Genomic DNA, 24,364 nt, shown 5'->3' with positions numbered 1-24,364 from the left:
GCATTTATTAATCTTCATTAATGTTAATTTCAACATTTACTAATACATTATTAAAATCTTGTTAACATTAGTTAATGCAGTGTGAACTAACATGAACAAACAATGAACAACTGTATTTTCGTTAACTAACATTAATGAAGATTAGTAAATACAGTAACAAATGTATTGCCCATGGTTAGTTCATGTTAGTTAGTACATTAACTAATGTTTAACTAATGAACCTTATTGTAAAGTGTTACCGGTATATCAAAAAGGTTTTGATAACTTTTTGCCAGAATGCTCTGAATATTATCTGAGCCAATTTTGGTAAACTTGGCTCTGGAAATATAATACCAACACATATTAAATTTGGTCAGAATCCGCTAAAGCATTGCAAAGATTATCCTCACGTCAATTTTGCGCAAGCAAATTCAATAACACGCTTGAAGAAAACAAATTGGTATATCAGAAAGGTTTTATTAACTTTTTGCCAAAATGATCTGAGCCAGTTTTTGTGGAAATTGGAGAAACTGTCTAGGATCTTGTACCTGTACAAATTTTGGTATGTATTCGAATTGGTATGAGCCAAGGAATCAGACAGAAAAAAAAAAGAATTTTGCTTCCAGACCTTTTAGACAAAAGTTTTTGGCAGAAACATTAATGCAAATTTGGCCTGTTGGTTGCACTAGAGAGTTTGAGATAGGGACTCCAAATTTGCAGTAGTTAATGATAAGGCTGTCCTCTATCTGTGTTACTAATTTCATAACTTTCTTTCAAGTGGTTCTATAAGATTCATAACAATACGCTAAAGAGTTTGTAAAATATAGCATTTTACTACAAAATTCGAAATGGTCCACACTAAAAATGGCTGATATAGGAAAACTGGGTATTGTTTGGTTTGGTCCAGTCATATGATTTTTGGTGAAACTATTCAGAAATCATTAACAAAAATGTCAATTTTTATATCTTTTGACAAGTACATGGCGGCATTCCAAAACTATTCACATGCCTTCAGGTCATGCTTGGTATAACACGTACCAAATTTGGTCAAAATCCGAGCCAATTTTAGTGAAAATCGGACAAACCGTTTAGGACGAGTTTGAATAAGTAGATTTTCTGCAAAATTCTAAATTGCGGAAGACCTTGACTAGAAATGAATCTAATTTTTATGAAAAAAATGTTTTGTTTCTTTTAGACCTCATGGTTTAAACATTATTGGCAGAAACATTTTTGCAAATTTGGCCTATTGGTGGTGCTAGAGAGTTCAAGTTTGAGACTCCAAATTTGCTGAGGTTAAGAAAGAGACTGTCCTCTATCTGTGTATCAGATTTCACAAATAATCATAAGAATCATAACAATACATTAAAGCATTAGTAAAATATATTATTCTACAACAAAATTCGAAATAGTCAACAATCAAAATGACTGACATAGGAAAATCTACCGAGAATCTAATGAGATTTCAAGACAAGACCTTCAGTGCTTGGCCCCTAATAATATTAGTAGTAATAATAATAATTATTTTATTTTATTTTATTTTATTTATTTTGTTACATACACTGCCCTCCAAAAGTTTGGAAACACCCTTGAAAAGTGGGGTTTTGGACAATATTGGCATGAATATTGGCTTTTTAATTTGTGATAATTTTGCACTGATAAGAGACAACACAAACTACAAAAACATACTTTATTACATAAACTGTTTATACATAGAAAAAAACTTACATTTTCAATTGATCAAAATATCCACCATTAGCAGCCATTACAGCTCTGCATAATCTGGGCATCCAAGCTGTCAGTTTATTCTAACATTGGCTTGATATATTACTCCAAGCCTCCTGAAGGATTGCCCTAAACCACACTTTGCCAGGGGTGTTTACAAACTTTTGGAGGGCAGTGTATAATAGGATATATGATAATATTATTAAATATTATTACAACTGAAATGAACTGTTTTCTATTTTAATACTTTTAAAAATATAATTTATTCCTGTCATGCAAAGCTGAATCTTCAGCATCATTACTCCAGTCTTCAGTGTCACATGATCCTTCAGAAATGATTCTAATATGCTGTTTTGCTGCATAACAAACATTTGTTGTTATACTGTGTCTTTAGTAACATGACAAAGCCTTTACTATCATTTTTCATCAATTTAATCCTTCCTTTGCTGATTAAAATTAATTTCTTTCAAAAGTAATCTTAAAATAATCTTGGGATTATAAGAATCAATATTGAGATCATTAAAATGTAGACTGCACAAAATAAAATAAAAACATATTTTTACCCAGTTTTTAATATTACCCAGTCAATTTTAATTTGATTTAATGTGATTAATTTATTAGTTTAAAGATCTGCAGAAGATTCAGATTGATTTGACTCACCAAATTTGCATGAATCTGTGATTGTTTAAGACAAAGACTTATTTTACCAACAGTAATTGTAGAACTCTTTCTTTAACAAAATACACAAGTAACATTTCAAACAAAAACATCCACTTGGCTCAATATTGTAAGGGGGCACGTGCCCAGTTTGAATGGGCCTGCGCTTCAGGGTGTTGATGTGTTTGGCTTGAGTCACGTTTGCACCACAGCAGGGTTTATTGACAGTGCTAATCCTGAAGGCGTGTGTGTGTGTGTTTGTGTTTGTGTAAAGCGTGTGCTGTCTCAGCCATGCTGAGTGAGGTTGTAGGCTGTGGAGGTGGTGGAGACCTGGAGTTTGATGTTGTTCTGGGCCAGGAGCAGCTGACAGAGAAAAGCCTCCAACTCACACATCTACTGTCACCCGGCTTCATACCGGTGAGTCTCACTCAAACACAGACAAGGGCATCACACTATGACGTCTAAAATCACAATGACGCTAGTAGTGATTCATACAGCTGTCTTTCTTCTCAGTAAGTCAGACAAAAACTCCTTTATTTTTCATACATTCTCCAAATTTCTCTCACGCTTTCTATCGATCAGAAGCTCCCCATCTGTTCCCTTTTCTCTCTTGATGTCTCTCTATTCTCTCTTGATGTCTCTTAAATCTAGTTTCCCATTCAAGGGTTCTTCAGCTGCGGGAATAGCATGTGTAATTATTGCTGGCACATTTTACACTTCCATCAGCAAATAAACACTTGTAAAGGCAGTGAAATGTCAACAAGAACAAAAACACTACACAACTAATTATATCCTCTCCTGTCTGTCTGCTCATATTTGTCTGTCTGTCCATCCGTATGTCTGTCTATTTCTCTCAGCCGTGTCAAACCGCTCATGGCTTTGCTCTTGATGTGGTGGACAGCATGGTGCGCTGCGGGGTTCTTGTTATGGAGGAGGTAAGACACCTGCTTTAACAAACAAACAAACAAACACACGCATCCTCTGATCACAGTTGGTTTGATCACATGTATCATTTTTAAAATCTGTCAGTCGAAATGGGCCAACCCTAAGACTCTAAAGCATAGAGCAGCTATCATATACTGCAACGTATTTAATTTGGAGCAGTGTTTCTTGACCTCAGAAAGGTGTTTGACACTGTAAATCATAGAACTTAGAATATGTCTAAATTATTAGGTTCTCATTTTTCTCCAGTAAAGAAGACCTATTATGCTCCTTTTTAAAATATGTAATATGAGACTCGTGTGTCCCCAGAATGTGTTTATGAAGATTCAGCTCAAAATATGCCACAGATAATTTATTACATTATTTTGAAAATGCCCATTTTAAGTGGAAGCATGTCTTTATGAGACATGCAAATGAGTGCTCCCTACCTTTTTCAGAATAGGGCTGTGCCTTTACAGCTTATACCTCAGATACTCTGATAAAAAAAAAAAAAGGAGAAAAAAAAACATCTGTTTAGTTTTGATTACCATATCTATCGCACTGAAATCATACATTTTAAACCATATTAGTTTAACTTCTGATACAAGGTCTTTCTGAGCGCACACAAAGCAGCTGTCACACAACATGCGAGTACTAGAAGTTTTCTTTCATGTCTTATTATGCTTAAACTGTCGAATACACACAAGTTTGTTGAAAACACAAATGAGTAGTAAAAAGTTGCTTATGTCTGTGAAGGTAAACACCTGGCAAAGAAATTCCTTGTTTGTTATAGATCTGTGTGGTAGCAGTATAAATAAATAAATAAATCCACTGTTCTCGTCTCCTCTGAGGCTAGGACTCTAAAGTGTTCTGTGCTGCCAAAGACAGAACTTTCACCATGGTGTTAGAACTGGTACACCGTTGTCACTTGCGAAAACCAAATGGCTGCGCCATTGGTTGAAATTAGGGATGCACCGATCCGTATCGGCCGATCACTTGCGCGTTTTGTCAGTAAAGCCGGTTCTGTAATCAGCGGTAAATGCCATCAGGTGCGTGATTTCACGTTGAGCCGTATATACTACACACAGCCTTTGTTCACTGACTCGTCGGTAAACAACGGCTGTGTGTAGTATATACAGCTCAACGTGAAATCACGCACCTGATGGCATTTACCGCTGATTACAGAACCGGCTTTACTGACAAAACGCGCAAGCATGATCGGCCGATTCGTATCGGTGCATCCCTAGTTGAAATGTCCACATTAAAGGGATAGTTCACCCAAAAATAAAAATTGGATGTTTATCTGCTTACCCCCAGGGCATCCAAGTTGTAGGACTTTTTTTCTTCAGTAGAACACAAAGATTTTTTTTTTACTCAAACCATTGCAGTCTGTCAGTCATATAATGGCAGGTCAATGGGCACCAAATCTTTGAGAGTATAAAAAACATACACAGACAAAACCAAATTAAAACCTGCGGCTTGTGATGATACATTGAGGTGTTAAGACATAAAACGATCGGCCTGTGCAAAAAACTGAACAGTATTTATATTAGTTATCTCTGATCCACCGCAGCGTTCAACTGTAATGAGAGCATTAACGTTGATGCGTCACGTGCCGGATGTTGTGAACTAATGACCAATGACTAACAGACTGCAACAGTTTGAGTTAAAAATCTTTGTTTGTGTTCTACTAAACAACCAAAGTCACCTACATCTTGGATGCCCTGGGGGTAAGCAGACAAACATCCAATTTTCATTTTTGGGTGAACTATCCCTTTAATATGTCTTCATTTGAAAGCGCATCTTAGTCTCAGTGTTTTTGTCAAGAAAAACAGAGCTTTTTGAAAACGCTCTCCAAAATGGATCAATTTAAAAATGTTTTTTTATTTTTTTAGGCTTTTGAAAAGGATAAATCATGTTGACACATTTTTTGTAAAAAATGAGTTATTCACATATTCTTATTCTGTGACAACTTATTTACATTATGTGATGTTTCTTTTGTAAGCTGTGTACGTTTTGGGCCTTTTTTAGAAAACAAAAAGGGTTCTGTCTATAGAAGTCTATGGAATGCAAAAAGTTTGAAGCTCAGTATCTCAAAAGTGCTCAGAATGTAGATAGAACCTTATAATTCCAAGGTGGTGACATATTGTACAAATATATATTTATATTTATACCCATATTGTGCCTGTTATGTGCTATTTACTTTCCCACTGTTGCTACAGATGTGTTACTTTGTACAAATGACAGGAAATATATTCACGATTGCTTTTTTGCGGCAAATCATGAGAGCAGTTGCGTTTTAGATCAGACATACAATTGGGAGTGAATGTGATCTGGACACGTCAGTAAATGGTGAGATATTTTCCTAAATGAAATGATGCTGTTTGCATAGAAATTGCATGAAAACGTATCATCTGTTCCACATTCAAATTCAACATTTTCTGACATTTCAGTGTGGATGAGAAACTTTTGGAAAACGCTTGAAAATGCTGGGTTACTGGGTTGTCCTTTTTCATGTTTTCTGGGTTGGTAGATGCACTGGGGACCCAATTATAGCACTTAAACACTGAAAAAGTCAGATTTTCCTGATATGTCTTCTTTAAAATGGATTGAATCATATTTGTCCGGTCACACACAATATGTCAGAATACAGAATTATAAGTCATCCCCCTTACGTATATCCACAGGTGTTCCCCAAGGATCTATTCTGGGTTTATTGTTTTTCTTGTTGTTTATCAATGATCTTCCATCCGACTGTCCCTACACTAAGATCCAAATGTATTATGCATACAGCACTGTTTTCTGCTTAAAGGTGAAAGTGCAATAATTCTGATTCCATTTCTTAAATGACAACAATCATGATCAAAATGATTTTGAGCAGAATAATTGATTATCAGTTTAACCAGATGCAGAATGACTAAAATGTGACTATTTTAAAGGGAGAATATCAGAGTTTTTCCATGTTTGGTTGCTATAATTGGGTCCCCGGTGCATCTACCAACCCAGAAAACATGACAAAAAAAAAAAAAACAGTTCAGTAACTTTGTTTTGGTAAGCATTTCTCTGCAAACGTGAAAAAAAAAACGAGCCGCTCAGATTTAACTCTCACTAGGGATCTTATTGTAATATTACTGCTCCTCATTATAATATTAGAGCAGTGGATTTACTGATTTATTTACTGTTTATTACGCTGCTGCCACACACATCTAATATAAACATGTATAAACTGATATTAACTAATATAAACTGACATGGCTTTAAAACGCATGATTTCAGTGCAAAAGACATGATAATCAAATCCAAATAAGCAGCAGCTCATTTGCATTTAAAGAGTGTGTACATGCACGAAAAAAGTGTGTTTCTGCTTCCACTCAAAATAGTAATTTTCAAATTGATATAATAAATGATCTGTTTGGTATTTTGAGCTGAATCTTCAGAAACATTCTGGGGACTCCTGAGACTTATATTACATCTTATAAAAAGGGGCATAATATGTCTCTAAAAGACTAAAACTAGACTAAAATTCACAGACTTGTAGTTAACTAAAACTTTACTAAACAAAAGCAAGATAGGATGACTAAATATGATTAAACCTAAGAACATTTAACACAGGAATAAGACTAAACTAAAAGTAGCTGAGAAAATTTACACTTTTACTTTACTACTCACACTTGAAAATATGATAGCAGTAATTAAAAGTGAAAAAACGGGTAAAAATAAAGCTTACAAGTGATTCTTTAAAAGATCTGGAGTGATGTAAGGAATTAAAAAAAGAAACCATGATCAAAAGACCAAGTGTTATATAATTTTCCGTATGGATTGACATAGTGCATGACCTAAAATGACAGATAATGATTATTTTTAGTCTCATTGATAAGGCTGTTGGTAGTTTTTTGGCACTGACACAAGGGAAACTACAGCCAGAGCAGCACACTTATAAGCTGATAGCATTAATCTTTAAATAGAGATATGAATATAAAAAGATGAGATAGAATCATAAATGCAGAGATTATAATTCAGCCTGTCACATCATCACAGATGTAGTTTTTCTGACGTTTTCAATGCGAAGATCAAAACAAACAGAGAAATCACAGAGACGTGGCCAAAAATACAGTTTTCACTCCACTGGCCAGACATCTAGCGAGCTCTCAGACTCAATCTAATCTCTGACATGCTGACCGTTCGGTCTGTGTCCATTTATTTTCAAGTGCCGCCACAGTTTTCAGATGACTGATTCACAAACACCCACAGAGGTCAAAGCTATTTTTGTTTGTCTGTGGTTAAAGGTCATTTCAGCCCTAAACTGATCATTTTGCAGCTTGTTTGTATGTCTTTAGATATCGTTGTTTGTGTCTGCATGCAGGTACAGAAGGATACCCCGGTGTGTGACTTCATGAAGAGACAGGGTGTGTGGTCATGGGCTGTTTCAGACAATCCCGACCAGAGCAGCGATTCAGAATGTGAGGAACCAGACGCACGGTCTTACAAGGTACACAAACCCACAGACAGCTTTACTAAAATATAGACAGTTAATATCCATGAAGTTTTTGGATTTGTTTATAATCATATATTCAGATTCAGAGTACTCACACATTTTGAACTTCTTGGATCCAGAGTTTCAGTGAGATACAAACCACACGCAAAACCTCAGACACACGCAGACTCTGAAAAAACAGACTCTAAACTAAGACAGACAGTTCACAGATGCTGCTCATGAAGTCTGGTGTCTGTCTGCGTGTTGCTCAGTATCTCAGTGTCTGTAGAGTTGAATTCAGCACAAAGAGAAGAACAGGAAGGGAATGTCAATGGCATGAGCTTGCAGGAGAAAAGCTGTTGTGGATTGTGTCTTCTGTTGCATCAGAACATGAACCAAACATTTCGAAAACAGGTTTAGGTTCTCGTCAGGTTTTAGCTTATTCTTTTTGAACTTTTGGTCTCATTTTAATTTTCCATGAAGCTTTTGAATAATAAATTCGCCCTGTAACTGGATATGAATTCTACCTCAAATCATATGGCTGGCCGCTTTGTGTAGAGTAAAGATTTTCACCTCTTAGATTGTATAACAGACCATTTTTTTGTATAAAAATCACACATGAGAAACTACTCAGAATGCCCTAGCAGTTTTTTTTTTTCCAGAAAAGAAAATTGTGATTAGTTTGTTTATAATATGTAATATGTGACCCTGGACCACAAAACCAGTCTTAAGTCGCTGGGATATATTTGTAGCAATAGCCAAAAACACATTGTATGGGTCAAAATTATTGATTTCTCTTTTATGCCAAAAATCATTAGGAAATTAAGTAAAGATCATGTTCCATGAAGATTTTTTGTAAAATTCCTACTATAAATATATCAAAATGTAATTTTTGACTAGTAATATGCATTGTTAAGAACTTAATTTGAAGAACTTTAAAGGTGATTTTCTCAGTATTTCGATTTTTTTGCACCCTCAGATTCCAGATTTTCAAATATTGTCCTATCCTAACAAACCATACATCAATAGAAAGCTTATTTACTGAGCTTTCATATGACGTATACATCTCAGTTTTGTAAAATTTAACCTTATGACTGGTTTTGTGGTCCAGGGCCACATATTTTTTTTATTTGACATATTATTTAATTTGACATATTATCTAACTGATCCCAAACTTTTCTTTATTTATATTCATATATTGTAATTGATATATATATAAATATTTGTAATATATAAACATAATATATTTTTCGCTTGACAGCACTAATATTTATTCATTTATTTATTAGAAAGAATCATTTGAGGCTTAATTTTCTTTATATGAAAAATAATATACAAGATGAACTGTTTCCATGAGATTCACCCAAATCCAGGCTGAAAATACCTAGCTGTCTGGATGTGATCTCAGACTGATGTACTAGTTTAAAACATGTATCAAAATTATTATAATGCTCAAGAGAAATTAATTGTGCAAAACATCATGTATATAATATAATATTAGATAATTATAAATTAATTTCCTTTAATACTACATTAAAACCAGAAATATTTGACACAATTGTTATTTTTTAATAGAAATCCAAGCATGATAATGGTATCATGGTCAGATGTTTATTAAAATATTAATAATTTTTTTTCATTTTAGCGAATTGTACAAAACATTACAACATTTTAAAAAAGGCTTCATCATTCTAATATGCTGATTTGATGAAAACAATTGAACTGCTTATTATTTTTGTGGAAACGGTTATTGTTTGATTAAGTAGCATGGGTATATTTGTAGCAATCGCCAAAAATACACTGTATGGGTCAAAGTTATATTTTTTCTTTAATTTTTATTTTATGCTAAAACTCATTAGGATATTAAGTGAAGATTTTGTTCTGTGAAAATATTTTGTAAATTTCCTACCATAAATATGTCAAAACTTAATTTTTAATTAGTAATATGCATTGCTAAGAACTTCATTTGGACAACTTTAAAGGTGATTTTCCTAATATTTTGATTTTTTTGCACCCTCAGATTCTAGATTTTCAAATTGTTGTATCTCGGCCAAATATTGTCCCATCCTAGCAAACCATATATCATTGGAAAGCATCATTGATTAATTGTCAAATGAGAATAGATTCATTTAAATCATTTTCTTTATTTCTTAACAAATGCTATAAATACAAACCAAAACAACATCTGTTACCTAACTAATAATAACCTTTGCATGTTTTCTCGCTCTCCTCTGCCCTTCTGCTGTCTTTTCTCTCTCTCTCTGCTTTCTAGTTGAGTCAGCCATCTCAGTGCCCAGAGCTGCTGTTCTTTCTCTGTAGTTTACTGAGTGTCCGGCTGAGAGCTCTGTGCTGGGCACTAGAAAGCCTCCATTACCTCCCCTCACCCATCACAGGTTAGTACACACTCACACACAAACTCTGACCTCTGGCCAAACAATGCTGTTGCCATGTGTGATGAGCAAGTGTGCTTTGGCAGCAATGCTGTCACTATTCACACCGAGTGTGAACAACTAAGTGTTTATAACCTAAAAATTGTTTATCTTAGAGGGAGACTGCTTGAGCCAACTACACGCACACTTGAAGAACCGAGCTCAGCTGGACAAAGCACACTACGGTAGGAGACAAAAATACGTTTTTAATTTTTCACTCACCACCATGAAGCTAAAGGATTTGCAAGGGTTTACATCTTTGAACCATGATTAGATCCATTTTAAATGGAGAGCATCCATCTTGAGTGATCTGATCACAAGTAATCAGCATAGGCAAAAAAAGCAGATCAGACAAAAACCAGACAGATAGTTGGTAGATGAGCACATCTGGTCCCCTAAGAATGCTTCTCAACCCTTTAAAGAGATAGTTCACCCAAAAATGAAAATTCTCTCATTAAAGGATAACTGTTTGTTTGTACATTGAAGGATAGCTACATTACAAAATCCAAAAAAGATATATTCCGAACATTCATATGACCTGCTCTTTAAACATTCACATTCTATATTCACATACAGTCAAGCCCGAAATTATTCATACCCCTGGCAAATTCTGACTTAAGTTACATTTATTCAACCAGCAAGTTTTTTTTTTTTTTTTTTGTCCGGAAATGATACAGGCTTCTCCCAAAAGATAATAAGACGATGTACAAGAGGCATCATTGTGGAAAAAAATATTTCTCAGCTTTTATTTACATTTGAACAAAAAGTGGCATGTCCAAAATTATTCTTACCTTTTGCAAACTGTCACAGTCTATGGGAAAATCCAAAGTTCTATACCATTCCAAATAGTCCAAGCTGTTCTAAAGCATCCTAATTACCTTGATTCATTGGGAACAGCTGTTTTAATCAACTCAACAGGTGAAAAACAGAAGCTCGCTGCTGTTGGTTTGTGGACAGTTGTGGCTAAGACAAAGGAGCTCACTGAGGACCTGCGGCTGCGCATTGTGGCTGCTCACAAGTCAGGAAAGGGCTATAGGACCATATCGAAATGTTTTGAAGTTCCAGTGGCTACAGTGCAAAGTATTATTAAAAAATACAAGACTGTGAAAAATCTATGAAAGAATCCAAGGATCATTACCAAGGCCATCCTGATGAATCTGGGCTCTGCTGGTGGCAACATCTCAAGGAAGACAGTCCAACGGACTGGGTTTCACGGATGCAGACCAGGGAGGACACCACTTCTCCAGATAAGGCACACAAAAGCCTGCTTGGCCTTTGCAAATGCTCATCTGGACAAAGAAGAAGACTTCAGGTCTTCTGTTTTATGGTCAAATGAAACAAAAAATGAATTGTTTGGCCACAATGATGTAGCCTTAATTTGGCGTAAAGAAGGAGAAGTCTTCAACCCTAAGAACACCATCCGCACTGTCAAACATGGTGGTGGGAACCTAATGTTTTGGGGGTGTTTTTCAGCCAGTGGACCAGGGAACTTAATCACAGTAAACAGCACCATGAAAAAGGAGCAATACATCAAAATTCTCAACAACAACATCAGGCAGTCTGCAGAGAAACTTGGCCTTGGGCACCAGTGGACATTTCAGCACGACAACGACCCAAAACACACAGCAAAAGTGGTGAAGAAATGGTTAGCAGACAAAAACATTAATGTTTTGCAGTGGCCCAGCCAGAGTCCTGACTTAAATCCAATTGAGAATCTGTGGAGGGAGCTAAAGATCAGGGTGATGGCAAGGAGACCCTCCAACCTGAAAGAGTTGGAGCTCATCGCTAAAGATGAATGGGCAAAAATACCAGTGGAGACATGCACAAAGCTGCTCAGCAATTATAGGCAGCGTTTGATTGCTGTAATAGCCAATAAAGGCTTTTCTATTGATTATTGAGAAGGGTATGAATAATTTTGGACCTGCCACTTTTTGTTCAAATGTGAATAAAAGATGAGTAATAATTTTTCCACAATGATGCCTCTTGTACATCGTCTTATTATCTTTTGGGAGATGTCTGTGCCATTTCTAATTAAAAAAAAACTTTCTGGTTGAATAAAAGTAACTTTAAGTCAGAATTTGCCAGGGCTATGAATAATTTCAGGCTTGACTGTATGTGCTTGAATATGTGAATCATATAGTTAGCCAATGGCCTATATAGATGCTGACAGCTTCCCTTCAGCTGCTGATGTGTTATCTTTAATATATTATTATTCCCACTGGATATCTATGTTTTACTGGGTAGTCTTACTCTGCCGAAAACTAGAGCCTTGATGTTTGATGAGAGTTGCTGCATTCCAGCATTATTCAATAATACTTCAGCACAGAAGTCCTGGTGTCATGTGATCACTCCAGCGCTGTATATTTGATGTGTTTGTGTGAATCTTCTGTAGAGAGCTCGTCTATTGACTTGGTGAGAATGGTGCTTCGTACCTTCATTGATCTTGGGGTAAGTGATTCTATACATTCTGATATATAACATAGACATACACACATAAAGCCTTAAAGAAGATGTACTGTAAATAAAAACGCAAGGCTAGATAAACTGAGCACAGTAAAATGTAGCAATATGTAGCAGGTGCTGTAATAAAGAACCGTTAATTTGGCCTCTGGGGACTAAACAGTGTTTCTCTGTTCTTGTGTTTTAGGTGTTGATTGAGGACAGGCAGAGAGAAGATGTGTATCTAGATGTCAGTCCTCTTTTCTCTCAGTGCGCTTACAAAGAAAAACTCTTGCAGTTTTTCAAACAGTTCATGTATAACTGAAAGAGAAATATAAAAGATTTGAAGAGAAGTCCGCCTCAGCTGGGAATGATACCAGTAAGCACTACTGATGTTCGGTTCTGCAGTGTTGTGTAAATCATTAATAATGAATATTTTTTTGTGTTTATATGTCTAGTTTGCCTAGCGCACTTGCTTTTTCTTATATATGTATGCTTATATATATGTGATGCTGAGGTTGCTCTTTCTGTTAGTTTTTGTTAAAAATGGGTTTACTTACTGGTTAGAAAATGACTATTCAGATGGTTAGCTAATGTTCTGTTTATAATAAGGAGATAAATTGCATCAAAAAGAGTTTTTATTGTTAGTTTCATTGGATTGTGTTGTTTATTATAATTCTTTCGTTTGACTGTAATGAATATGTAATGGGCTTTGTTCAGTATATACATTTCTGATAATTGACCTAGTTGCAGAGTTGCTGTCATGGTTTGATTTATAGTTTACCCACACAGCCTACACAAACATATGCATTCAAGACAGTAGCTAAAACATTATGAATTCTCACATACATTTCCTTTCTGTGCATATTCTGCTTCCTATAGCACAAACACTGAACACCTAAGCACCATTTCACTGATTATTGAGACAAAAAAGGTCCTGCTGTTGAAATAGCAACAGTTGCACTTTAAAATGAATCGTTAGAATGCACATCTTATTTACTGTAAAATAAAATAATTATTTGTAAAAAAAAAAAAAAAAAAATCATAGCTGAATACTTAATGGACATTATAAAATTCTTTAAAAATGTTTTTGTCTATAATAGTAGTAATTATTATTCTAGAAAATAAAATTTAAATGAATATACATTAAAATATGACATATACAGAAATATGGCATGTCCTGAGAAACTCATAGATCAGTATTTGATGTCATTTTAAAATTCTGAATTTGAAGTCTATAATGTAAAACGTCTATAAATATCTTAAAAAACTAAAATTGTCTAAAAATTCTCTTGAAAGCAATTATTATTCTGCAAAAAAAAATTTATATAAGAAAAAAATATAATCAGCTTTTGAATTACATCTTATTTACTGTAAATTAAAATTATAAATCTTTACAAAAACTCATAGATCAATACTTAATGTTCATTATAAAATTCTGTAAATCCATAATATAAAATGTTACAAAAAACTTAAACCAAAATTGTTTACAATTTTCTTAAAAGTAATTATTAATAAATCTAATAAAAAAAATATTAGAATGCAAATGTTATTTGCTGTAAATTAAAATGATAATTCTTTACAAACAACTCATAGATCAATACTTAATGTACATTATAAATTTCAAGGAAAAAACCTATAATATAAAATGTAAAAAAAAAAAAAAAAAAAAATCTAAAAAAATTAAATTAGAAAACAGGTTCTGGTCTTTGATTCTGATTGGTTGAGCTGTGTTCTAAGCTGTTGTAAACTACAAAGCAACAGCTTTGTTTACATTTGTGTGTTGCTCGGAAACCACTTTGTTGGAACCAGAGCCGTTGAGAAACAACAGAGTTGCGACACTCCCATAGGCTTCTATAGGAACTGAGGAATGCGGAAGTAAAGCGTGTCATGGAGCGGCCAATAGATCCAAACAACCAGTAGTTCCTCCATTGAAGCCCATTCATTTCAGCACTTCTCAAGCACAGTCGCTGGTAAATTAAAAAAATTACTGCATTTTTTTTACATTTTAACGCATCAGTTGACCTCTCGGAAAACTGGCCAGTAGTGGTATTTTATGAAGCATGTTATAGTTCATGTTTATCATTAGATAATAAACAGTTATACTGCAATTGCAGTTAGATAACATGAGAAACACTGTAATAGCGACCATAACCAGATATAGTTGTCATATTTTTACGTTTTTAGTCTTTCTGCAATCTTTCTCTCCCTGTAGGAGGTTAAATGAGTTTCAGTAAAGACTGCATTCAGGAAATACCATAAAAATGTATGCTGAACGCAATGTTCTATTATGTTAAATGCCATATTTGCTTAACTTTTGTAATATTCACTTATGTTGTATATGTAAGTATCATAAAATAACATGAGTAATTTACTCTTTTTTTTAGAGATGCACCGATTGCAATTTTCTTGGCCGATTCCGATTTTTCAGTAAGTGTGACCTGCCGATTCCGATTTTTGCAGATTTCGATTTAATTTTTTTAACAACTGTAATGAAAGCATAGGCCTATACAGAAATATTTTCTTTAATTAAATTTATTTTATAATAAAATACATTTTTAAACATTACAGGATCTTCTTACAACAAAATAACTTTAACAAAATAAAGTGCTCTGAGCCTTGAAAACATTAGAAATAAAATATAAGTAACAAAGCAGGCATACAAAAATCTACTTTTCTTCAATGAATTTTATATGGATTTTTTTTTTACATTAATTACAGGATCATCTCACAACAATAACTTTAATGACAAAAAGTGCACTGTGTCTTCAAACAGGTAGAAATAACATTGCTAGTACTACATGCAATTACTTGAGCATTAATGGCAATTTTTTCTTGATAAAGAGAAGCATTTCTACCTTGTCACAAGTTAATCCAGCGGTACTACACTTCGTAACATTCATTCACATATTTGCGCTACGCCACCGCTGTCACGGATCAGAGATGAGGTCAGGGTCCAAATGCAGGTGAGGAATTTATTAAAGGGATAGTTCACCCAAAAATGAAAATTTGATGTTTATCTGCTTACCCCCAATGCATCCAAGATGTAGGTTACTTTGTTTCCTCAGAAAAACACAAACGAAGATTTTTAACGAAAACCGGTGCAGTCTGCCAGCCTTATCATGGACGTGAATGGGCACCAGACCTTTAAAACTAAACAAAAACATGCACAGACAAATCCAAATTACACCCTGCGACTCGTGATGATACATTGATGTCTTAAGACACGAAACGATCGGTTTTTGAGAGAAACTGAACAGTATTTATATCATTTTTTACCTTTGATACACAGCCACGTCCATCTGTAATGTGCACGAGTTTGGCATCAGTCACGTCACATGAGCACGCGCTCTAGCGTAGAATACGCAAACGCCGTAAGGGGAAATCAGTGAAAAGTCCCGGATGAGTTTGCACAAACTAATGTAATCTTTTAGCTTTAAATCGGTTTAAACAATCAGGATACGCGCAAGTATTTACCATTTTGAATAGCCGCTATACCCACAATCTCTGTGCTCTGTGTAAACAATGAGTGTCGTATACATGCGACAGATCGCTTCCGGCGTTTGCGTATTCTACACCAGAAGCGCGTGCACATGTGACGTGACTGATGCCGAACGCGTGCTCAGGAGAGATGGATGTGGCTGTGTATCAAAGGTTAAAAAATGATATAAATACTGTTCAGTTTCTCACAAAAACCGATCGTTTCGTGTCTTAGGACATCAATGTATCATCACGAGTCGCAGGGTGTAATTTGGATTTGTCTGTGCATGTTTTTGTTTACTTTTAAAGGTCTGGTGCCCATTCACGTCCATGATAAGGCTGGCAGACTGCGCCGGTTTTCGTTAAAAATCTTCGTTTGTGTTTTTCTGAGGAAACAAAGTAACCTACATCTTGGATGCATTGGGGGTAAGCAGATAAACATCAAATTTTCATTTTTGGGTGAACTATCCCTTTAATTAAACAGAACACAAACAAAAGGCCAACACGGCACAAACACGACTGGAATTACAAAATAAACAGAACTGAAACACGAGCACAAGAAGACATGACATGAGAAGACAATGCAGCCAGGATGAGGAGTGGGAGATGAGAAACTTTATAGTCCGTGATAATTGTGAACAACTGTGGGTGAAACGAGTGTCATGATCACAAGACAGGTGTGTACAATCAGGGGAGTGAAGTGCGGGAGGAAGGGAAACAACGACCTCCTCCGGAGGAGGAAAAAGCTCGCAACCCAGAGTCATGACAGTACCCCTCCTCTAAGGAACGGCTCCCAGACGTTCCACAACGGTCGAAAAAAAAATCTGGAGGGAGGAGGAACGGGGGAATGGTGAACCAGGGGGAGGGATGGCGGGCCAGGTCCGTGTAATGACAGCAGGCCCGGAGACGAAGGTTCCGGGAGGCTGGGCGAGACCAGTGTAGAGCTTGGGAGCTCGGGCAGGGCGTGACCGGACTCAGAAAAAACGTGAGCGGGCACCGCCGCCAGAGGAACATGAGCGGTTGCCACCGCATCTGGCACAGAGTGAGCGGTCACCGCCGCGTCAGGCACAGAGTGAGCGGACGCCGCGCTTCGGGAGCAAAGTGAGCGGGCGCCGCCGCGTCGAGAACAGAGTGAGCGGTCACCACTGCATCAGGAACAGAGCGAGCGGTCACCGCCGCGTCGGGTGCAGAGTGAACGGACGCCACCGCATCGAGCACAGACTGAGCGGTCACCGCCGCTTCGGGAACAGAGTGAGCGGTCACCGCCGCTTCGGGAACAGAGTGAGCGGTCACCGCCGCCTCGGGAGCATCGCAAGCGGTCGCCTCCGCATCAGGAACAGAGTGAGCAGTCACCGCCGCATCGGGCACAGAATGAGGGGTCGCCGCCGCCTCGGGCACAGAGTGAGGGGTCACCGCCGCCTCAGGAACAGAGTGAGCGGTCACCGCCGCATCGGGCACGGAGTGAGCTGTCGCCGCCGCCTCAGGAACAGAGTGAGCGGTCACCGCCGCCTCGGGCACAGAGTGAGGGGTCACCGCCGCCTCAGGAACAGAGTGAGCTGTCACCACCGCCTCGGGCACAGAGTGAGGGGTCACCACCGCCTCGGGCACAGAGTGAGGGGTCACCACCGCCTCGGGCACAGAGTGAGGGGTCGCCGCCACCTCGGGAACATCGCAGGCCGACGCCGCCGCCTCGGGAACATCGCAAGCGGTCGCCGCCACCTCAGGAACAGGGTGAGCGGTCACTGCCGCTTCGTAAACAGAGTGAGGGGTCGCCGCCACCTCAGGAACATCGCAAGCGGTCGCCGCCGCCTCAGGAACAGGGTGAGCGGTCACTGCCGCTTCGTAAACAGAGTGAGGGGTCGCCGCCACCTCAGGAACATCGCAAGCGGTCGCCGCCGCCTCAGGAACAGGGTGAGCGGTCACTGCCGCTTCGGAAACAGAGTGAGGGGTCGCCGCCGCCTCGGAAACATTGTGAGTGGTCACCGCCGCCTCAGGAACAGAGTGAGCTGTCACCACCGCCTCGGGCACAGAATGAGGGGTCACCGCCGCCTCAGGAACAGAGTGAGCGGTCACCGCCGCATCGGGCACAGAGTGAGGGGTCGCCGCCGCCTCGGGAACAGAGCGAGCCGACGCCGCCGCCTCGGGAACATCGCAAACGATCGCCGCCGCCCCAGGAACATCACAAGCGGTCGCCGCCGCATCAGGAACAGGGTGAGCGGTCACCGCCGCTTCGGAAACAGAGTGAGCGGTCGCCGCCGCATCAGGAACAGAGTGAGCGGTCGCCGCCGCTTCAGGAACAGAGTGAGGGATCGCCGCCTCCTCGGGAACATCGTGAGCGGATGCCGCCGCTTTGGAAGTCCCGTGAGCGCGTTTTGGCGCCACCGCCATAAAGCAGATGCGCTCCTGCGCAGCCACCGCTTCGTAAGCGTCCATCGCCGCCAGATGAACGTGAACGGCCACCATCGGATCGGGCACAGCCGCCTCAAAAAAAAAATCTCCCCGCTGGACCCATAAGTGCTGGCTGCATTCTGTCACGGATCAGAGATGAGGTCAGGGTCCAAATGCAGGTGAGGAGTTTATTAATTAAACAGAACACAAACAAAAGGCCAACACGGCACAAACACGACTGGAATTACAAAATAAACAGAACTGAAACACGAGCACAACAAGACATGACATGAGAAGACAATGCAGCCAGGATGAGGAGTAGGAGATGAGAAACTTTATAGTCCATGATAATTGTGAACAGCTGTGGGTGAAACGAGTGTCATGATCACAAGACAAGTGTGTACAATCAGGGGAGTGAAGTGCGGGAGGAAGGGAAACAGCGACCTCCGGAGGAGGAGGAAAAAGCTCGCAACCCAGAGTCATGACAACCGCATACAGCGTCTTCATACACACATGAAACTTACTAGAGAAGTCTGACATAAATGCATCTGTAAATAAACACAAATTAAATTCACGTCGCGCACGTTTTAATTACCTTCAAATGGAACATATATGCTGGCTTCGAACTATTAGTGTGTGAAGAGGCTGTATGCGGAGGCACAGCGCAAATTATGTGAATGAATGAAAGTGTAGTACGTCAACGGATTTCCACTGCTCAGGGAGTAGAGAGCAATGAACACTGTGCAGGGACCATGTCAATCGGAACACAGTTCATTCACGGAGCTTACTTCTAACAAGCGGGTTAGCTGAATCAGGTGTGTTAACTAAGAGAGACATGCAAAATATGCAGAGCGGGGGCGCAATATACCACATGCCCCCCCCCCTGTTATTTTACAGTCTATGACTTTAACGCACTAAAATAAAATAATAATTAAAGAGCGCGGTTCAAACGGCTTTGCCTTATTTTTCAAAATATAAAATCGCCTGAATTTTGTACAAAATGAAAAGGTAAAAAGCAATACACAACAAACAATTTACAGGTTATGTTGTCATTCCTTTGCTCTCAAACTGAATGCAATGTAATAAGAGGCCTTATTTAATAATAACATTAACAGTGAAGCATGCATCTAACTCTGGGTGAAAAGCTTATAATAAAATCTCCAAAATTCGTCTACGTGTTAAGAATGAATAGTATAACATATTTCCAAAGCTGTAAAAGGTTATTTAAAAATAAAGCATTCATTATAAACAGTTTACTATCTTAAGTGCACCCATTTATTTAGTCTACAAATTAAAATAATAATGATAATAATTACAATTATTAGTATTATTTACGGTGAGCCACACACATAAGAGCCCTGCACTATTGTTTCAGCCATTAAAATAGTCCAGTTTTGTATGTAACGCAAAGTGATTATATTTTGTTTCATTTTTATTAAGTTAATTTAGAAAAAAACGTTTGGAGCATTTTTTGTTCGTTAAATATAAGTTTTTGATTTTTAAAGTAACGACCAAGCGGCAGCGGCAGAGAATGAGTTGATCATATTGTGTTTGATCAATTTTGCCTTCTCAGATAATCACGACTTGCCTAAAATAAATATAGATCTAGGCCTAAAAGAGTTAAAGTATAAAACAATGCTAATTTCAACGTTAAAATAATATAAATGTGAGGTATTAGGCACAAATGCAATCGTTTGTACGGAGAGCCGCTTTGCAGGACATGGAGGCGCCAGCGCAATCACTTGCATTTTTGCAGTGGAAACAATTTAAAATATTCCGTCATTTTTGCTCATAAAGGTATGAGTAATACATTATTCGGAACTGTAAAGGGTCTACTTTTATTTGTGTGCACTTACAATATCAACAAAACGTTGCAAACCGTGCTTGAAACGTTGAAAACAAACATGTCATCTCAACAGGAGTTCTTCTCAGCAAAACTCAGCAAAACTCACAGACAAGATACATGTATTTATAGAAAGCTTTAAATTATTACTTAACGAAATAGAACAAATCAGAAACAAAAACTATTTCATTATGTAGTCTGTAAAGGTTAATTTTTCTCTAAAGGCGCGTCCAAAGAGGAAATGGCCATCGGCAACTTCATCCTTGCTAGACTCAGAAAACACAATTGTTTTAGCGTTTATTTTACAGTAATTACCAATAGGATAAAACACAGGCGGTGAATATAAACACTTTTATATTAGTTTAATGTTGAAATTAACATTGTTTTATACCTGAACTTGCTTTTGTATATCAACATGCTTTAGACATATTTTATTTGTTATTTATACTAGTAGCCTGTTGTGATGATTTTTCACGACCCACATTTTTTGGTGCCCCTCGAGGCACTTGGTGCCCTATGCGCAGTGCGTGGTGTGCGTGTGCGGAGCGCCGGCGCTGTTTCACAGCCACGTTCATAAACGCACGTTCATTCACAGTGATGTTTATAGACCTTTTTCCTGAACACGGAAGTAAGTCCGTCTCTTAACTGAAAGAATGCTTTGCATTTCCGGTCTGCATTGTTTCTAGTCAAATTAGAGTATATTCCGAGCTAATAAACTAATGTTAAACCTATTAAAATGTTTTTAAAAAGCACATGGCTCCATAGCGCCATCACTTGGCAATGTCGCAATGACCGTCATTTGTCAGTGCCTCACTTTAATGTGTGTAGATGACACGAAGCAGCGGAAGGTAGCTACATTAAAAACACATGGACGCTATTTGAATGGGTTCCTATGGAAACCGGAACAGAAAAGCATTCAATCTGACGTTAGAATTCGTAATGGCGGCGCTCATCGTTTACTCAGGAAAAAGGTCTATAAAAAAAAAAAATTAATAATAATTTTCACTAAAAAAAACCCATAGATCAATCACTGTGTAAGATGTTTATGAAAACAAAATTAAAATCAGCTTTTTAATCAAAAAACATTCTAAAAGCAATGTCAAATTCACATTCTTACCTTCTTATTTCCTCACCTGCTCAGGTCAGATTTACAGTGTTTTTAAATATTAAAGGTAACTTGTGAGAGGAAAACTTCTAAATCACAAATTTTTAGATAATATGCCTCAGTTTTCAGATCATGTGATGATAAAGATAATTGTCAATTGAACACTCCAAGATTAAAAAACAAGCTTTTGAAAACCATCTTGTAATCTAAATTCTGTTTCACTGCTCGATTTTTAAATATTATAGATATTTGACATTAGAGTATGCAATACATTTGATATGATGGGTAACATTTAGCTTACATTGAAAAAAAGAGAAGAAAAACATTTTTACGCTAAAATGTAAATGAGCATCTCTGAACAGATCAATCCAAAACAATTCCTCTGTCTCAAGAATCAGTGATTGCAGTGGTCCAGTTTTGTTTCAGGAGGTTTCCACTAAATGCAGTATTGATGGGTAATAATGCTGATGGATGCTACAGAGACACAGACACTGCGCTATTGCTCACTGGAAATGACTGTGGCTCTATATATACACCCATCGTTTGACAATCTCATATATAAACATCCGTCCATGTAACATGAGAACAGTTCCTGAGTAAATGTGCATTTACACACAACAATCATTCTTGTGTATCTTAATACTGAGCAACACACGAGTGAGTGGCCTTGACCGTGTTCGCCTGAAACACAAAAAGACTTGTACTGTAAAACTGCTGAACAAGCTCTCTAGAGCCACCCAGACAATCGACCCACAGACTCGCCACACACACACAGCTATTAATTATCACACATGCCTTTAGAAGAGCGTGAAAGCTGGAGATGAGAAAAGAATAGGGTGATTAACAAGAAACAAGATGGGCTGAGAAACAACAGTTGGCCGCTTCACTTGATTAACGCTTGTCTTTAAAATCACTTTCATTCCTACGTGTATTAAATGTTTTAAGGTAATCTATTTTGTGAATGCATCTTATAGATCTTTATGGGAACAATTCATCCATGTTTTCTTTATTGATTCATTTCATCAAAATGTCGAAACTCAATCTTCTAGTAAAGCGACAGACTTCTCTCTGGTGACAAACACCAAACTTCTCCAATCATTTAGTCTGCTTAAAGAGATAGTTCACCCAAAAATGAAAATTACCCCATGAATTAGTCACCCTCAAGCCATCCTAGGTGTATATGACTTCTCTTCTTATAGACAAATACAATCAGAGTTATATTAAAAAATGTCCTGGCTCTTCCAAGCTTTATAATGGCAGTGAATGGGTGTTGAGATTTTGAAGTCTAATAAAGTGCATCCGTCCATCATAAAAAGTGCTCCACATGGCTCTGCAGGGTTATTAAAGGCTTTCTGCAGTAAATTGATGCATTTGTGTAAGAAAAACATCCATATTTAAAACTTTATAATCTGACAAGAGTTCACAAGAGAGTGGCAGATGACGTAGGATGTAAGCGAACATAGTGACGAATGCAGAAGTGCAAAGGAGAGAGCAAAACAAAACACCAATCATGAATTGAACATGCATACAACGGTTAGCAGAAGCTAGAGATTATGGTTTATAAAGTTTTAAATATGGATATTTTTCTTACACAAACTCGTCGATTCACTTCAGAAGGCCTTTATTAACCCCCCCGGAGCTGTGTGGAGCACTTTTTATGATGGATGGATGCCTGGAAGAGCCAAGATATTTTTTAATATAACTCTGATTGTATTTGTCTATAAGAACAGAAGTCATATACACCTAGGATGGCTTGAGGGTGAGTAAATCATTGGGTAATATTCATTTTTGGGTAAACTATACCTTTCAACCCTGCTCTTTTCTAGCATTCCCCACTGGAATCTCACATTCGTTTTGGAGTGCAACGCCCACATCTCAAAATCCAATCAATGGATCCAAGTTTTATGGTTGTTTTTCATCACAACTTGAAGATACTTTGAAAAAAGTTACATTTCCTGCATTTATTGGATTAAACTCAAGGTCCCCACACCTCTTGACCAACTTTAAAGAGTTAGTTCTTCCAAAAATGAAAGTTAGCCCATGATTTACTCAGCCTTAAGGCAACCTAGGTGTATATGACTTTCTTCTTTCAGACGAATCCAACTGGAGTTATATTAAAAAAATGTCCTGACTTTTCCAAGCTTTATAATAGAAGTGAGTGGGTGTTTTTGTTCAACAGTCTAAAATAAGTCCAATAAAGCACTTCCATCCATAAAAAAAGTCTTATCACCTGGCTCAGGTGGTGAATAAAGGCCTCCTGTAGCGAATTGGTGCATTTTTGTAATAAAATTACATTTTGTTATGTTGCTGCCTTATGTTAAACAGTTTTAAATGACCTTTTTTCCACATCAATCTACACTCCATACACCACAGTGAAAAAGCAAAACCTAAATTGTTATACTTTATTTAAAATAAAAACTGAAAAGGGAAATTGTATAAGTGTACCTTATGCAATTAGGTTAGTATAGTATTTGTAAGTATAGTACTACCTAAACTAAGTACTTAGCTGAAGCACCTTTACAGCCTTAAGTCTTTTTGTGTATGATGCAGCAAGGTTTGCACATCAGCATTTGGCAATTATCTGCCATTCTTCATCTCACCTCTTCACCTCTCAAGCTCTGTCAGCTTAGACGGGGTCTAGCAGACATTTTCAGGTTTCTCCTGAAATATTTGATTAGGTTCAAGCTCAGACTCTGTTTGTGCCATTCACAGTTGTCTATAAGCCACTCTTGCTGTGTGCTTAGGGTCATTGTCCTGTTGTAAGGTGAACCTTCTGCCCAGTTTGAGGTTCTGAATGCTCTGTACTGGGTTTTCTTTAAGGTTATCTGAATATTTTGGTGCTTTGAGCTTTCTTTTTACTCTGATGAATCCCTTAGTCCCTGCCGTTCAAAAAAAAAAAACCCCAAAGCATGAGGTTGCTTCCAGCA

General features: G+C 37.6%; 1 protein-coding gene across 1 annotated transcript in view; it reads left to right on the top strand.

Annotated features, from left to right (window-relative positions):
• gpat2 (glycerol-3-phosphate acyltransferase 2, mitochondrial) overlaps nucleotides 1-13,231 on the top strand; it is an 82,427-nt gene extending 69,196 nt beyond the window's left edge. Inside the window, exons 17-23 of the mRNA XM_073819794.1 lie at nucleotides 2,633-2,775; nucleotides 3,216-3,293; nucleotides 7,643-7,768; nucleotides 10,026-10,146; nucleotides 10,299-10,367; nucleotides 12,575-12,630; nucleotides 12,830-13,231. Coding sequence (XP_073675895.1) covers nucleotides 2,633-2,775; nucleotides 3,216-3,293; nucleotides 7,643-7,768; nucleotides 10,026-10,146; nucleotides 10,299-10,367; nucleotides 12,575-12,630; nucleotides 12,830-12,946 — 710 coding nt within the window. The 3' untranslated portion in view covers nucleotides 12,947-13,231. The remainder of the gene's footprint in view (nucleotides 1-2,632; nucleotides 2,776-3,215; nucleotides 3,294-7,642; nucleotides 7,769-10,025; nucleotides 10,147-10,298; nucleotides 10,368-12,574; nucleotides 12,631-12,829) is intronic.
• The last annotated feature ends 11,133 nt before the right edge of the window (nucleotides 13,232-24,364 follow it).

This window comes from Garra rufa, chromosome 15 (assembly GCF_049309525.1).
Source record: "Garra rufa chromosome 15, GarRuf1.0, whole genome shotgun sequence".
In the NCBI taxonomy this organism is placed as follows: domain Eukaryota; kingdom Metazoa; phylum Chordata; class Actinopteri; order Cypriniformes; family Cyprinidae; genus Garra; species Garra rufa.
The sequence above is the reverse complement of the archived record's forward strand: the minus strand, read 5'-3'. Positions and strand labels throughout refer to the sequence as shown.